This window comes from Oryza glaberrima, chromosome 10, assembly GCF_000147395.1.
Source record: "Oryza glaberrima chromosome 10, OglaRS2, whole genome shotgun sequence".
In the NCBI taxonomy this organism is placed as follows: Eukaryota; Viridiplantae; Streptophyta; class Magnoliopsida; order Poales; family Poaceae; genus Oryza; species Oryza glaberrima.
In genome coordinates this window covers 21,826,892-21,843,512 of record NC_068335.1, presented here as the reverse complement: position 1 = coordinate 21,843,512, position 16,621 = coordinate 21,826,892, and the positions used below count along the sequence as shown (strand labels likewise).

Here is a 16,621-nt window from a genome sequence, read left to right as displayed (position 1 = left end):
TCCCAAAAACATGGATACGGGGATACACGAATATATATATATATATATATATATATATATATATATATATATATATATATATATATATAATTAAAAAAATTGAGTGTGGAATATGGACTGAAAAAATAGGAAGCAAACAGCATCAATCCACCAATGAACCAATCATCGTATATATGATATCTCAGTACGACAGATTCACAGGCTCACAGCATCTCACCAAGTCACCATTTATTGAAGAGGCATACATAAATAAGTGCAAGACTACACAGTAGATGAAATCATGAAAATAACATAGTTCTTCAAATAGATGGTAGACATTAGACAACATTGTTCACATAGTAGATGATGCAGGATTTACCTCAAGTCCTCAACGTCATCGTCGTCGGAGGTGATGCAGGATTGATCAGAGGCAGCGGCGCGACGCCTCGTGGAGGAGTCTGGAGCTCCTGGAGGAGAGTGCAGAGGAGGGGGCGCGGAGAAGGCTGTAGGCCGCGGCGCGGCGTCGACGAGGCGGCGCAGCGACGGCGTAGGGCGGGCCGGCGGCGAGGCGACGCAGCGCCGGCGTGGTCGGGGTGGCCGGGCGGCGCTGCGATGGGGATTGGGTTTTGCGAGCGGCGGCGCGTTTCGAGGGGGAGAACGGGAGATGCGTTTTGTTCTGTGTGATTTAGGGCTCCCCGTATCATGTACGTATCCCGCCGTATTGGAGGAGTATCGGTATTTTTTTTAATTATCTGAAAAAGAGAAAAATGAGGGATACGTATCTGGCCGTATCCCGCATGTATCCGTATCCGGACGCGTATCAGATACTGATACGAGGGTCAGCTGCCGTATCAGGGTAACGTTGATAGTAAGTAACATCTCTGATCAAAACTCTTTGCAGTGCGTCGTCCTCCCAGATTGATTTAAGACTGTCTGCCTCTCGATTACACAAAGAAAAGATGAAAGAATAATCAGCTGTCAATATGTAGTACTAGCAGCAGGCAACAATTAATGCAACATGGATGCAGGAACGATGTGTATATAGACAGATAACCGCTTCACTTTATTTACCGCAAAAATACACCGTTGCATACATCACAATTCACATCGCATATGCTGCTGATGCTGATTGCTGCATACCCGTCTACTGATCGATCGATTGATAGATAATGTGTTAATCAGATGCCTAGTTTTATTTGTTTATGTAGTACTTCCTCCGTTTTAAAATGTTTGACACCATTGTTTTTTTAGGACGTGTTTGACCATTCATCTTATTCCAAAAATTTAAGTAATTATTTATTCTTTTCATATTATTTGATTCATTGTTAAATATACTTTTATGTACACATATAGTTTTATATATTTCATAAATTTTTTTAATAAGACGAACAGTCAAACTTGTTATAAGAAGTCAACGGTGTCAAACATTTTAAAATGGAGAGAGTAATTAAGCTACGCAGGCCATGAGATTGATCGATCGAAATAACAAGTGAACATGCAGTAGCAGTAGCAGAGTAGTGTGTCGATCGTCATGGTTTGGCAGCTGGAGGACCTCCATAGCATCCGTATGCAACGGTGCATCCCCGTCCCGGGCGTGTGTAAGGTTCGCCGGGAATCCTGGGCACCGGGTACCGTGGTGGATTCAGCGCTCCGTTCCTACCAATTGCATCTGCTGCTCCTGCTCTCCCTGCTTCCATCAATCACATCGTACAACACGTACTACAAATTAAGTCAACCAACCAGGCTTAACTATCTCAATGATTATAAGCAGGATTATCGCATTTATCATGCACGGTAGTCTTTTTAGTTTTTAAAACCACGATATGTCTTACGGTTATACCGCACGGTTTTCACAATAACCACGTGGTTACCGCGGGAGGAAAAAAAAGATAAGGTGAACCCTGATTATAAGTGTATTTACCTCCTTGTACCGAGGCAGTGTGCAGGGTGCAGATGAGGGCGAGGACCATCAGGAGCACCTTGCAAAGGTAGCTGCGTTGCGTCCTCATTACTATCTTATTATCTCTACCTTAATTCTTTTTCTGATCTCTCCCTCAAATATATTGCACCTCTTTGCTTGCTGGTGTTTGTTTGCTTCTCGGCTGTTGGGTTTTCACAATTTATAGAGCCAGTCGGTTGGGTAGTGCATGCAGTTCGCTATCGTTGACCAGGGGTCAATGACACTCTTTCTTCCCTGGACTAATTAGGCACCTGGCCAACAATTAAAGTCGTCATTTTTTCCACGACATGCAATGTCTCATCATATCTCTGTGGACTGTACGTGGAGTAATATCGCCCGGCGAATTCCATATATTTGTACGAACCTAGGCAAGACTAGCAATAGGTAAAGTTTTATACAGATCCATATATAGATCATCTCGACGTGAGCATTTGCGTTACTAGTTTGTGTGAAACATGTTAATTAAGTTGCTAGTACTATACAGTACTACTACTGTTGTGCTGCTCATACGGCTCAAACACTGATTAAGCAAGGTAATTTTGTCTTAATCCCAACGAATGTGCCGGCCGGTCAACTATCCACGGTCGTCCAGCCTTCGCCACTGCACTGGCTGTGTTCGGAGGTGGGTGAGAGCAAGTTTAATAATATAGCCCACTACTAGCTCCAATTTATCTACAACCAATCTAATAGCTAATTTATATAATAGTTGTTTACTATAATATTAATATATTAATATTATATGGTCCCACCTGTCATACATACATTGCGTATTGGAATCCGCACTGCAGCTGGCTATAGATTTGTAGCCCGCTGCTATTCTCTCTCATCTTTTATCTCATTAAAATATGTTTACAGCTAGCTAATAGCCTGCTATTGTACCTGCTCTGATAGAAACCATCTCCTATGCACGCAAAACGGAGCAGTCTATTAGCGTGAGATTAATTAAGTATTAGCCATTTTTTTCAAAAATAGATCAATATGATTTTTTTAATAATTTTTGTATAGAAATTTTTTGCAAAAAAACGTATCGTTTAGCAATTTAAAAAGTATACGTGTGGAAAATAAGAGAGGAATGTTGGGAACTAACTCTTGCAAGCGTACGTGTTGGAAACTAGCCATACTGTCGAGTAATCAACCATAGATATATGGTATTAGAGCAGCCCTAATACTACAGTCAATATACCAGTGGTGCACCTATACAATAGTTAACTATATATTTATAATACATTATTAATACTTGGATCTCACCATATAGTTAAAAAAATAATATTTACATGTGGTCCAGCATAACTTCACATATACTTTTAAGCTTAAATGCATTATGCTTAGGAGGAGATGGCATTCAGACAACTTAGAGCAAGGTTAATAGTATAGCCCACTACTAGCTCCAATTCATTTATAGCCAATCTAATAGCTAATTCATAGAATATTTGCTTGCTATACTATAATATATGGTCCCACCTGTCATATACACATTGCGTCTTGGAGTCCGCGCTGCAGCTCACTACAAATCTGTAGCCCGCTGCTCTTCTCTCTCATCTTTTATCTCATTAAAATATATTTGTAGCTGGCTAATAGTCTGCTATTATACCCGCTCTTATAGAGTTCTCAAAAAAAAGAACAACTTTACGGTATATTTTACTGTAAATTTTGTCTTTTAAGCCTTCTCTTGTAGAGATGACGTGGAAGATACTAATAGTAAGATGCTTATTCTATTATTATCCTTAACCTCACAAAGATCTCCCACAAGCAAATTCAGCTATCTAATTGGAACAATCCTACGATGGTCCATGATATGAGTAACGGACGGATCTTGCCTCTACCCCAGGGGTGCCAAAGAAAGTATTGCGTAGCCTTATTCTCCTAGCGTCATGGGAGATTTGGAAGGAGCGAAATCAGTTAAGACAAAAAAAAAACTATCGGCAACATACTTGGTTGCAAAGATCAAAGAGGAGGCACAGATTTGGGCCATGGCAGCAGCGAATGGACTATGTAACATAGTGCCTTAGAGTCTTCTTTTTTCTTTTAAACCTGTATAGAGCTACTCTTGTACAGCTTTTTTTCTGCCATATTCAATGAAATTGGCACATCCTAAGTGCCGGTTCGTTAAAAAAAAAACTCATAGTTTTTTAAAGTTCGTGTTACAACTGGTTACATATATGTAGCTTGCTTTTTTTTCTGTCCTCTTCTCTCTTAATTTCAATTCAGTACAAATCCGATGTGACGTCTTCTATAGCCCGTTTACATGATCTTATCATAGATGCATGCTCTTAGATAAATCACACTCCACATTCCAAACAGATTCCATTGTCATAGGTATACAGAGGAAATGTACTCCTCCCTATCCTATAATATAAGGTGTGCACATATTTCAATATTCAACTTTAAAAACATTTGATCAACAATTATTATAAAATAAAATGAATTTTATTTGTTAAAATTTATATCATTGGATTGACATTTAAATTTACTTTAATGTGGTTATAAATTTGTTGCAATAAACCTTATAGTATATGAGAAATTTTAAGTCAAAGATTAGTTTTGAAGATTATGTCAAGTTTGACCATATCTCTTATTATGGGATGGAGGGAGTAGTATACAAAGTTGTAGTTGACTATTCATAGTCCTTGGAAAGATATCAAGCATCGAGATCAGTTCAAGGTTTTTTACTGAATAATAATAGTGATAATTAACGTGTATGGTTAAAACTCTTGGCAGCCAGTGCGTCGTTGAAGATTAATTTAAGATCACTGTCATACAACTCTTGTCAAACATGGACATGGACAACGCCCAATAGAAATCTAATATTTGTCTGCCTCTCGATTTATACAGATAAGAAAGTAAGAATAATGAAACTTCAAATTCAAGACCAGGGTCGAATGATGCCATCACGGAGAAGGCGAACAAGCAAAGGAGCCGAAGTACAGTTTCTAAGATCGAGTTAGGTCTTAAGTAGAGCTGTGGAGCAGCATAAATCTAACCTCCACCTTTTTATTTTGTGAGAGCGTTTCACTCAGCTTCGCTCCTATTTTAATTTGAGCTGGAACTATTTAACTGGACTCCAACTTTTGAAAAGATAGAACTGAAACTGAGAATGGCGTCAAACAGACTCTTGGAGAGCAGACTGTCATGGTAAGGCTTCTTCACCTGGAGCTGGAGGGCCGTCGCACTCGTCGATACTGCTGCATCCCCCGCCGCCCCTGTAGTAACTGCTGGCCTTGTTGGAACGAGGACCTGGATATCCCACGGACACACCTCTCCCTGCATAAATATATCCAGCATATATATGTATAGTCCATTGATTTATTCGGTTAATTAATTACCAACACAACACTGTCTAGTGAGTGATCTACAGTCTTTAACAATTTACCTCCTTGAGCTGGGCGCAGGGCGCAGATGAGAGCCAGGAGAATCAGGAGCGCCTTCCAAATGGACACAGCAGAAGAAGATCCCCGTTGCTTCCTCATCTTCAGTTTCTTCGTCTCACTGGTCGAACTTGTTGAACCTTACCTCTTGGTTTGGTGCTCATCACAACTTATAGCGCCTGCAGTGCTGGGGAGTGCAATTTGCTGTCGTATCCTTTACTTTCTCCGTCCCTAACCAACCATTTTTAGATGGACACAGATATTAAAAAAGTAGACGAAAATACTTAAAGATATATTATGATTAATTGAGAAAAGATAGTAGATGATGAAATTAAAATAGAAAATGATTGTGATTAGTTAAGAGAATGAAGCATGTGAAGAAATAGTTTTATTTTGGAAAACGAGATTTTGAGAAAGAGAAGTGCATTCAAACTTTTTTTTAGAAAGAAATTGTGCGCGCGGCGGCGTAGCTCCTCATTCCACGGCCAATTTGGCACTAGCCGGTAGCCACTCACAGGCCACCCACCACCCATTCTCGGCGTGTCTCAATGTGTGTGCATGGAGCAATCAATCATGGTGGATAACTGGATATATCATGGATTAGTGGATGTTAAAAGAATCTTGACAATATACAAGGCAAAACTTTTATCTTTCCTTCAAAAGAGTTAAAATAATCTTGACGAATTGACTTTACCAGCGTCAAATGGACACACTAGCGAGCAGGAATAATGGTGCTGCTACTTGTAGTGGCGGCTTTACAAATTTTTCGTTGGGTGGTCCTACTTTAGGCCTTTAAAATTTCATAACACCCAAACTCAGTATACATATATAAAATTTGTTCAAATTATCACACACATATAGCATTAATATCTTATTAATTGGCCAGTTTTCTTAAAGACAAAGACAACAAAAATATCTACCACACATATGGCATATTGCTTATAATAAGAAGATATTTTGTATAAACTTTTTTCTGAACGAACTACCCAAAATCAACTTGAATATTAGCAAACTACAAAATATGCATAATTACGAACATGGTAAAGAAGGAGTTCCAAAGAACAAATATGAGATATAACTCGGATGTTTACATTCCAAAACAAAAAAAAATACAATCAATCATACGTTGTATAAAAAATTACCTGCCATTATGTTCTTCACTTCTTACTATTTCTTCTGCTTCTCCCTCTTCCTCCCTGCTGCTTCTGCATTATGCAAACAAGCAAAGATACGAAGGGAAAGGGATTCATGTGTGTGAGAGAGAGAGAGAGAACTCACCGGTTAGGCAGCAAGAGAAATCAACCAATCCCTGGATGGAATAAAAATTTATGTTCTAATTATAGGCCACTGAGTCGGTCTTGGACAATGCAGGGTCTTGAGTGTGGCAATCGCGACGGATGTGATAGCGACTAGCGAAAGGCTTGAGCTCACCAAATCTGCAACCATGCACATATAGATTGGCCAAACAATATCTTGTCAATGTGTGTGTGTGTGCATGATCCACCACATCTGCCACCATGCACATATAGATTGGCCAAACAATAAGGCCTTTCAAAATTTATTTTTCAAGATATGTATCTATTGATCACGCCAGTCAAATTAGAGTGGTATTTAGCTAGCGTGATAAAACAATACTGTCACGTCGGTTTTGTTGACGTGACAGCGTTATTTGGCCACGCCGATCTCGCTAACATGGCAACGTTATTTGGTCACGCCGCTCTCGTTGGTTTAGCGGGACAAAACTGTCATAACCATTGCATGCAACTTATCAATATTGTTTTGGTTCAGATTTTGTAAATAAGTTTTGAAAGGATTTATTTTTAAAATTAAAAATTAAAAAGGTTAAAAATAAAAATAATTCCTGTAGTAGACAGTGGAGTAGTATGTGTTGTGTACAACTTCCTGTTCCATGATGTACATGCAGCACAAGCATAATACATGGGACAAACACTTGTTTACTTAGAAAATGTTCCTGTGTGGATCTGTAATACATGAGTAAATTTTAAAAAACTGTAACTATAATAACAAAACTATCAGTTTGCTATAACATTAGTGATCTATTTCAATTTGCTGCAACAATAGCGTGGGAAATTATTACTTCCTCCGTCCCATAATATAAGGGATTTTGAGTTTTTGTTTGCAACGTTTGACCACTCGTCTTATTCAAAATTTTTTGAAATTATTATTTATTTTATTTGTGACTTACTTTATTATCTACAGTACTTTAAGCACAACTTTTCGTTTTTATATTTGCAAAAAAAAATTGAATAAGACGAGTGGTCAAACGTTGCAAGCAAAAACTTAAAATCTCTTATATTGTGGGACGGAGGGAGTATAAAACTGCAACTTTTATATGATATGCTAGTACATTTGTCACCTACATGTCTTATAGCAGCATGCTGCTACTACAGTTGTCACCTACATGTCTTGTAGCAGCATATCACGTAAAAGTTGTAGTTTTGTGATAATTTCTCACGCTATTGTTGCAGCAAACTGAAATATATCACTAATATTACAGCAAACTGATAGTTTTGTTACTATAGTTGTAGTTTTCTGAAATTTACTCGTAATACATTGAGTTCATCTCAGTACAAACTGACGACCCAAGTAGTATTCTCCTCTTTACCTACAAAATGTGTTGGCAAATCGCCAACGTTTCCCTTAACACCCTGCTTCTATATATGCACAACCAATATGCAGGACATCAAAATTAATCTATCTGTATGTCATCTTGCTTGGGAATGGTGAGGTCTGTATCTGTACCTATGAAGTAGTATGAACTAGATCTATGAACAGGTACAACATCAAAAGGGGATGTTATTCGCAGGCAACATGGAAGCAGGAACGATGTGTATATAGATAGATATCTGCTTCACTTTATTTACCACAAAAATACACCATGCATACATCACAATTCACATCGCATATGCTGCTGATGCTGATTGCTGCATACCCATCTACTGATCGATCGATAGATCATGTTTTAATTAGATGCCTAGTTTTATTTGTTTATGTAGTAATTAAGCTACGCAGGCCATGACATTGATCGATCGAAATAACAAGTGAGCACTAGAAGTAGCAGAGTAGTGTGTCGATCGTCATGGTTTGGCAGCTGGAGGACCTCCATAGCATCCATATGGAACGGTGCATCCCCGTCCCCGGCCTCTGTAAGGATCGCCTCCCCGACCTGTGTACGGATCGCCTCCCCGGCCTATGTAAGGTTCTCCAGGAATGAGTGGATTCAGTGGTCCGCCCCCACCAACTAATGCTGCTGCTGCCACTCTCCCCGCATCCATCCAGATACCAAATTTAGTTAACCAACCAAGTAACTTAGGGGCTGTTTATTTGGAGGGGCTAATCCATAGGTCCCTCTACTTTAGTCCCTTTTAATCCCTAAAATACCAAACAGAAGGAGGCTAAAACTACCTAGGTCCATAAGTCATGGGGGAGGTGCTAATTCGGACTAAAAGCCTATAGCGCACCTACTATTGAATGGATGAAGCATGTAGGTGCTGGATGAAGTGCTACTAGATATGCCATTTAATGAGGTTTTAGTCCCTTTTAGTCCCTCCAAACAAGAAGGATAGGATTAAAGAGGACTTATGTTTTAGCCCTAGGACTTATGGAAACAAACAGGGCCTTAGTACTTCCTCCAGTTTTATAATTCTTGACGTTTTAGACAATAACACAGTCTTCAAAATATATCTTTGATCTTGTTTTTCTATTATAATATATAGAATAAATAAATGCATGTTTATTTTTATTATAGAACTTTGAACGACAAATACATATATTTTGGTCTAGTTCTTTTAAACTAAATACTTTTAAAATTTTGATAATTAAAGTTATAAAAGTTTGACTATAATCTTATCCAAAACATAACCAGAGAGAGTAATTAATTAACTCTCAATGATTATGAGTTTAAATATGTGCATCCTCCGTCCCATAAAAGCCAATTTCTGAGGGTAAACTTGGATGAATGTTTGTTCAGATCCGTGTATTGAAGTTATTTTTTGTGAGACGGAGGAAGTATTTACCTCCTTCTACTGAGACAGTTTCCAGGGTGCAGATGAGAGCCAGGACCATCAGGAGCACCTTGCAGAGGGACATAACAGCAGCAGCAGAAGAAGATGAACAAGGAGAGCGGCTTTGCTTCCTCATCATCACTGACTGAAATTTTAGCTCTTGGTTTGTTTGTTGTGTACGAGCTAGCTGTTGGGTTTTCAGAATTTATAGACAGACAGCTAACTTAGCAAGGCAGGGTACGTAGTGCAGTTCGCTATCGTTTACCAGGGGTCAATGCGCTCCTTTTAGGACAAATTAGGCACTGGCCAATATAGTGGTCATTTTTTTCCACGATATGCAATGCCTCATCTTCGTGGAATGTTGAGTAATCAGCCATACAGGCGGATTAGGGATCCCGGATTTGGAAAGATTAGGCATTGCAGTAAGATCTCGCTGGCTATGGCAGCAGAGAACATCGCCGGACAAACCATGGCAGGGGCTTAATATCCCAATCTCCCTGAAAGAAAAGAATCTGGTCACAGTTTCCACTTTGATTTCGGTGGGAGATGGGAATACGACGCTATTTCGAGAGGACTACTGGATAGATGGAACATCGATACGCTCTTTGGCGCCGGCGGTTTATGCTGTTGTCTCTGCGCATCTACGGAGTCGTCGAACTGTGGCCGAGGCACTCCACGATAGGTGTTGGATATGGGACATTTCTGCCGCACTGGGTGTCCAAGCAATTTTGGAGTACATCAACCTTTGGATGACACTCAGATCGGTGCAGCTCTCAAATGAGCCCGACTCTGATGTCTTGGAGATGGGAGTCCTCAGGCGAGTATTCTTCTCGCTAGGCATATCAAGTTATGTTCTTGAGAAGAAGTCGCTTCGTATACAAACCAATCTGGAAATCCTTGCCCCTCTCCCTCCCAGGTGTCGCTACTTTCTTTCGTTGGTTGCTCTTAATAGGTGTTGGACGGTGGATCGACTTCGGAACCATGGGCTATCGCATCCTAACCGCAGTGTCCTTTGCGATCAATGTGATGAAATGATATATCACCTCTTGGTCGCATGTCCAGAGTCCCGACAACTTTGGTGGACTGCACATCGAGCAATTGGGTATGCAGTTTGTTTGCCACACAATGAGGCTTATTTCCACTTGTGGCTTTATGATGCCTGAAAGAAAGTGATCAAGGCGCACCATCGGAGGTTTGACACCATTGCAGCCCTGGTAGTATAAACGATTTGGAAGAAGAGAAACAATAGAATCTTCAATCAGGAAACTCAATCTTGGACAGAGATTGCGAGGGACATAACAAATGAAGCCGAGCTGTGGTGGCTAGCTAGGGCAGCGATTCCCGCCTTGGTTGTTCCTGTAGTTGGAACGGGGTCGCAAATTCAGTCATAGAGAATAGGCTTTTGATCTTTGGTCTTTCCTGTATCATGTCTCCGTCTTCTTTTATTTTCTTGGGTTACTCTTGTAGATAAATTTTGCTCATTTTTAATGTAAAGATGCGCTCCTTGCGTATTCAAAAAAGCAGCGGGCAGACCCAGATTCGAAATTTTTATGAGCGGGACAAGCCTAACAATAGACAGAGTCCACACAAGTTTATACAAAATCCATAGATCATTTTAGAGCACCGTTATGGTGCTCTCTACCTATAATATTCTACTATCACTATTTGTAGAAGTAATCTGAGCCGTTAATTTATAAGGGTACATTAGTATTTTACTGATTAAAGGTTAAGGGTAATTCTAACATTTACTTTTTTTTCTTAATAGTACGATCTGTTTGTCTGTGTCACCGCTCCTTTCGTTCTCGCGTGCACCCGACTCCGCCGGCAGTGCCCACTCCGGCATGTGCGAGCTCCTCTATCGAACAGAACTATTGAACAAAGCTATATAGTCAAATCGAGCAGCAAGAGCAAATGCATGTGCTGTTATAAACTCCTCCGTCGAGCAGAATTCAGAATTGTTGCTACCTCCACGGGTCCATCCCGGAGGCTTGACCGACTTCACTAAAGTACACTACATCTGATCCACCATAGGTGTGACCAAACAACATCTTATCAGCTGTAGGTGAGAAGGAGAAACCTAGGTAGGTGATACTCCTTCCGTCTCAAAATATTTGATACCGTTTACTTTTTAGCATATATTGGACCGTTCGTCTTATTAAAAAAATGTGTAAAATATATAAAACTATATGTGTACATGAAAGTATATTTTAACAATGAATCAAATGATATGAAAAGAATAAATAATTACTTAAATTTGTTGAATAAGACGAATGATCAAACCCGTACTAAAAAGTCAACGGTGTCATATTTTGAAACGGAGGGAATAGTAGATATGTGCTGTGTACAACTCCTTGTCTCCTTGTTACATGTACATGTACTGCTAATGTTCCATGTTGTACAAGCAGCACAAACAAAATACATGGGGCAACACTTGTTCAATCGGAAAATGTTCCTGTGTGGATCTGTAATACAATGAGTTCATCTCAGCACAAACTATCCTCCTCTTTACCTACAAAATGTGTTGGAAAATCACCAACGTTTTCCCTTAATGCCCTGCTTCTATATATGCACAACCAATATGCAGGACATAAAAATACTCTACCTGTATGTCATCTTGATTGGGAATGGTGAGGCCTGTACCTATGAAGTATGAACCGGATCTATGAACAGGTACAACATAAAAAGAGTGTATCTATGAACTGTTTTCTTCTTCATTGCCAACCCAATACTTTTTCACTGAAACCAAAATCTTCTCAGGTATATGAGGCCCATCTTCATGATCAAGCAACTTGGATTTCCACCGCATCCCCATCACTGTCCTCCTAACCTTGTTCAGCACCTCAACATTGTCCCGCAGTATGACTGCGCCCTCAGGACGTAAAATCCTATCCATCTCCAGAAGAATGTCTTCCATGTTGCACCTAGCAAGTTTGAAAAGCTTATATCAAAAGACTGGATAGTTTGCATCATGTTACCAATACGAGAAAGACCACATACTTATTACTCATATCAACGGACCAGATAGTTTGCATTGTGTTACCAATACAGGAGAAAGAGGACATACTTATTCTGGTATAAGCTGAAGAGACCATTGGCATGTATCAAGTCGTATGTCCTAGGATATGTAGAGAAGGCTTCACACCTGCCAAAAATGCAATGTCAGAGTAACTAGGAACAGTTTCAACACATTGGCATCCCTTTTTAAACCGAGTGCCAGGACATCTAGCTTAAAGACTTACCAATCATGGTATATGCCAATAAGACCTCGCTCATAGATGATACCAAGGGTGTTCTTCTCAGATATTGTGGGCACAACATTCATTACCCAAGATATTGGAGAATCAATAATTGCCGCAAAACTTCCAAGCCCCGCGTTCATGTCCATAATATTCCTATACCTCGAAGAACCTATCAGCTTGTTTATCCTCTTGTAAGTACTGACATACTTCTTCCACAACTTATTATCCTCCTCAAAAATTTCTTCTGTAACACCTGGGGTGCGACCCTGTAGAATTCTGGGAGGGGCAGCGAATAGTCTCTCTGGGAATTTCCGTAGCTGTGCTTCTTCCAGGAAAGGTGTTATACAACCTTCCATTTTCTTATACCTATAACAATAAACCATATAACAAAATCATTAATAAAACAGCATATAAATACTGTCAGAAATAGAAATCTTCAGATAAGCATCTATTCTTGATTCCACCATTAAGAGAGCATTTGCATATATCAGCAGCGATCACTGTAATAAGGGCAATCACCTACAAATCCTATAATCTAGTGGTATATGAAAAAGCTAGCTGTTTTTCTTGTATAACAAGGATTTTGGAATTATGGCGATTATAACTTAGTCGAGTTGATATGGCATGTTAGAGGTTAACAACACGCATATAGTAGAACTAGATACATAGAGAACACACCAGACATCATCTGCATCTTGAATTTTGCACATCTTGCTAGGACGGCCGTCCTTATTATGACATTCATTTGAATCTGCCTTTTTGCGCCAAATGACAGTATCTCCCTTCTCATGGATCTTATCCCAGCACAACATTTCAGCAATTTTTTCGATTACATTTTGTTCCACCTCTAAGTCTTCCTTGGATCTTTTCCATGCTTGGTGATTTGTCTTCCAATTGATGGGAGGACCAGACAATATCCAATAGCCACCAGGCCTCAGAACCCGATCTACTTCAAACATGTACATCGCATCTGCATGAAGCAAAATAATATAGCACATGCAAAGAAAGAACAGCTGATAGAGGCACTACATTTTGTATGCACAGTTGACACTACTAACCATTTGACTTCCAGGAGATTAAGCAGCGTGAGCAATGGGCCATATCAAAAGATCCAGAGGGGTATGGTAGTTTTATAGTTCCAAGCACTCCAATTACTGCAGGAACACCTCGCTCCAATGCAAATTGAACCTGAGCTTCATGTGAGTCTCGAGGTGCAAATGACATGGTTAATACATTTCTGTCCATTAGGTAAGCACCCCAGCTGGCAACCTACAAGTGGCTTAAATTGTTATTGCAGCTACAACAGGTGATCAAGAAAATACTAACATAAAGTCAATGAAACTAAATGGCCTAATTATACACATGAAAGTTCAGAGAAGTTGGGCTAAGATGCACTAATATTTCATGAATTACTGCTATGAGGTACATCATAAATTAAGGAAAGAAGCAACTAAAAAGATGCTAACAGAGAGGCTAAAAGTAGCTGCTCAATGCTTATACATGTTCAAGAATGATAGGATCTGTTTAGATGACATACCCCGCATCCAGTATCAAGTGCAGTCCTAATGGTGCCATCAGTAAATGGAATGACGGATGCAAGCTCATCAATGTAGGCATTTGCTCCATTGGGAAACATTGTCCCCCCTCCTGGAAATCTAAACACATCTCCCTCAAACTGGACCCAGTTCTGAACAGCCTTCTCAACTGTCAAATTCTTATATGGTGCATTTGCATATGGAACATAGTCACGGCTCTTGGGCCAAGGAAAAGGAGTGACATAGCCTTTGGGTGCTGGGATTAGACAGTGCAGTTTCTCAGTCTCTGCAGGACAATGCCTCTCTCGGTAGTTCATATTTTCTCTAGGAAAGGTCATTGCTCGGTTCTGATCCTGACAAGGAGTATAGTCGCTGTATCGAATATGGCATGGCTCAAAGACTTTATCGGTCATGACCAAAGGATTAACACCACCTAAGCTATGATGGGTCTCAAAGTGCAAGTTTGGCAAGATTGTACAGTCGGTCTCTTTTGTCACCCTCAATGCAATACTATCCCCCCTTCCGGTCCCACTTTTCTGCCAAGCTCCTAGTATATAAAAGAAGCAGCACAAACTCATCACGATTACGATGGACATCGAGCTCCGCGTTCTACGGTCACCTGGATTCATCCTCGAGCCCCTCATGAACCTGAAATTGTTGCAGGGAAAAAATTTTGAACGAATTTCAGAAAATTATTACAGGAAACTTAGTTATTCTAAATGAATTTATGAATTGAAATATTTGCAGAACATGCAGAGACCAGGAGTTTCTTCCACAACCCAAAAATGTTTGCAGTGTATATATGTTAGTAGATGGCAAAAGCACAAACAGGGGAAACATTGAGTCAATTCAAAAAGTGCTAGGTGATGCTTATTTGACTCCTAACCAATTAGTATAACGTTACCTATTTCCAAAATAGCATATATGTACCTATTCAAATCAAACCTGGCCTGGGACCCTTTCGAATGCCTATATAGAGTTTTCTGGCAATGGATTCTCAACTCCCAAAGCAGTTCATCAGCAGATATGCTAGCTAACACATGAGATCGAATGATGAAACAAAGCAACTGAACTGAAGGAGCGAGAGATTTAGTCGTGGCAAGGCATAACCAATTTAACCAGTTCCCATAGCTACAAGGTCAATGGCCACCTAGAAATGACCAAAAATCAGCTTGTTGCGAAAGCATCGGGGGCCAATCGACCAGCCCACCAGTACTTTCTGCGCCATACAACTCAGCAAGCAAAAGGTAAGAAATCGCGGGTACTCGCTGCATAGCTTGGTCGGTGGTGAATCATCACACAACTCGATCCGCAACAACAAAAAACCACCTGGCAGTTGCAGATTCTCTCCACACAGTAGAACTAGAACTAGAAGGGGCTAAGCTCTAAGCTACTCGGAATCCCGATCCCCACATCCAGTACAGGATTGGATTCGAGACGATGAAGGAAGGCGGGGTAAGCTCTCGATCGGCGGAAGCAAAGCAAAGCAAAGAAAACCAAACCGATACCTCTCTGCAGGAGACGGCCGGAGGCGACCCGGTGGAATGGAACTCCCCGCGGCGGCGGCAGCGGCGGCGGCGGCGGCGGCGTGAGGCGGTGGAGGGGCTCGGGTCACCGGCGGGTGGAGAGGAGAGGAGAGGAGAGGGGGGGAGAAGATTTTGGTGGAGGTAGGCTTGGTTGCTCCGCTGCTGCTTTTGACTTTTTCTCGCGTCGCGTCGTGTCGTGTCGTGTGGCGTTGGAGACGATGAGTCCACGGCGGAAGAAGAGAGGACGCGGCGGGAACGAGACGGTTGGGTTGGGTTGGGTCCGTGCCGCCGGTCGCTCCCTGACCAGGTCCGCTCCAACCGCTGCCTGCAAAACAAAAAACCAGAATATTCTTTTAAGCTCACAGATCTGAGATTATTTATATTGGAGTAGCATAATTCAATGTGTTTGAACTGGTACCCTGTATGACTTTATTTTTCTGAACTGAAGTTTTATTGGTTAGATCTAGTCAGTTAGAGAAACCTCTCTATTCTTTTTTCTGAAACATAGTACATATCCCTTTTTTCTATAAAGTTAAAGCCAAAAGCTTAAACCTCGTGCTTCTACGTTATCAACAAATTGTTAACTGTTGGATGAATGCATTAGATCAATCGCTTCTCAGACGTTGGATGGAATACAACATAGAGCCCAACCCATTAGTCGGTGGGTGAGTCTCTTCGCCTCCTCAGTACCAAATGTAGCCTACATAAACACATTGGCCTATCTCCACACATATCTACATGTATCCAGCCCGTCAATCCGTATAAAAGAGCTTTATGGCTAAACGCCCCTTCAGTTGACATGCGATACCTAAATTATCTACAAATTTTACATACGGTTGCCAAAAAGAATTTCTCCAAGAAAGCTATTTGTTTCTTCTGTGTGCTTTTTTTGGAATGTTCTTTTTTGCTTTTTTTTCCAATACAGGAGAATATATGACGAAATAAAAGCCGTGTAGTAGATGGCAAAAAATCGATGGATTCTATCTTGCTCA

At 40.5% G+C, this 16,621-nt stretch overlaps 2 protein-coding genes and 1 long non-coding RNA gene across 4 annotated transcripts; all 3 read right to left on the bottom strand.

Moving 5' to 3' along the window:
- Positions 1-1,017: 1,017 nt before the first annotated feature.
- On the bottom strand, positions 1,018-2,057 carry LOC127753118 (protein WIR1A-like). The gene is made up of 2 exons (XM_052278587.1): positions 1,901-2,057; positions 1,018-1,669 (listed from the first exon to the last, which is right to left on the bottom strand). Exons 1-2 carry the CDS (start codon positions 1,986-1,988, stop codon positions 1,509-1,511), a joined length of 249 nt encoding a protein of 82 aa, XP_052134547.1. The 5' UTR covers positions 1,989-2,057; the 3' UTR covers positions 1,018-1,508.
- A 3,347-nt stretch (positions 2,058-5,404) lies between these two features.
- LOC127786085 (uncharacterized) lies at positions 5,405-9,494 on the bottom strand. Its single transcript, XR_008019899.1, has 3 exons — positions 9,342-9,494; positions 6,447-6,740; positions 5,405-5,535 (listed from the first exon to the last, which is right to left on the bottom strand). It is a non-coding gene; the product is annotated as an uncharacterized LOC127786085 (long non-coding RNA).
- Positions 9,495-11,556: 2,062 nt separating this feature from the next.
- On the bottom strand, positions 11,557-15,833 carry LOC127753064 (probable methyltransferase PMT2). 2 transcript variants are annotated; one of them, XR_008012465.1, is made up of 8 exons: positions 15,612-15,833; positions 14,106-14,751; positions 13,627-13,837; positions 13,247-13,538; positions 12,569-12,934; positions 12,394-12,471; positions 11,932-12,250; positions 11,557-11,838 (listed from the first exon to the last, which is right to left on the bottom strand). XR_008012465.1 is itself a non-coding variant. In XM_052278521.1 (7 exons), the coding sequence occupies exons 2-7, from the start codon at positions 14,745-14,747 to the stop codon at positions 12,022-12,024; spliced, it is 1,818 nt and encodes a 605-aa protein (XP_052134481.1). In that variant the 5' UTR covers positions 14,748-14,751; positions 15,612-15,833; the 3' UTR covers positions 11,559-12,021. The 2 variants fall into 2 exon arrangements, 1 of the variants encoding a protein (XP_052134481.1); XM_052278521.1 differs by having other exon boundaries at positions 11,559-12,250.
- Positions 15,834-16,621: the final 788 nt, after the last annotated feature.

Bases quoted from the DNA above. Each gene is read 5' to 3' on its own strand.
- LOC127753118 (XM_052278587.1), bottom strand. From the start codon at position 1,988: ATGAGGACGCAACGCAGCTACCTTTGCAAGGTGCTCCTGATGGTCCTC. The intron at 1,670-1,900 runs GTAAATACACTT...GATTGATGGAAG, and splicing joins CACTGCCTCGGTACAAGGAG to CAGGGAGAGCAGGAGCAGCA.
- LOC127753064 (XM_052278521.1), bottom strand. From the start codon at position 14,747: ATGAGGGGCTCGAGGATGAATCCAGGTGACCGTAGAACGCGGAGCTCG. The intron at 13,838-14,105 runs GTATGTCATCTA...AGCCACTTGTAG, and splicing joins CACTTGATACTGGATGCGGG to GTTGCCAGCTGGGGTGCTTA. The intron at 12,472-12,568 runs GTAAGTCTTTAA...CATTTTTGGCAG, and splicing joins ATTGGCATATACCATGATTG to GTGTGAAGCCTTCTCTACAT.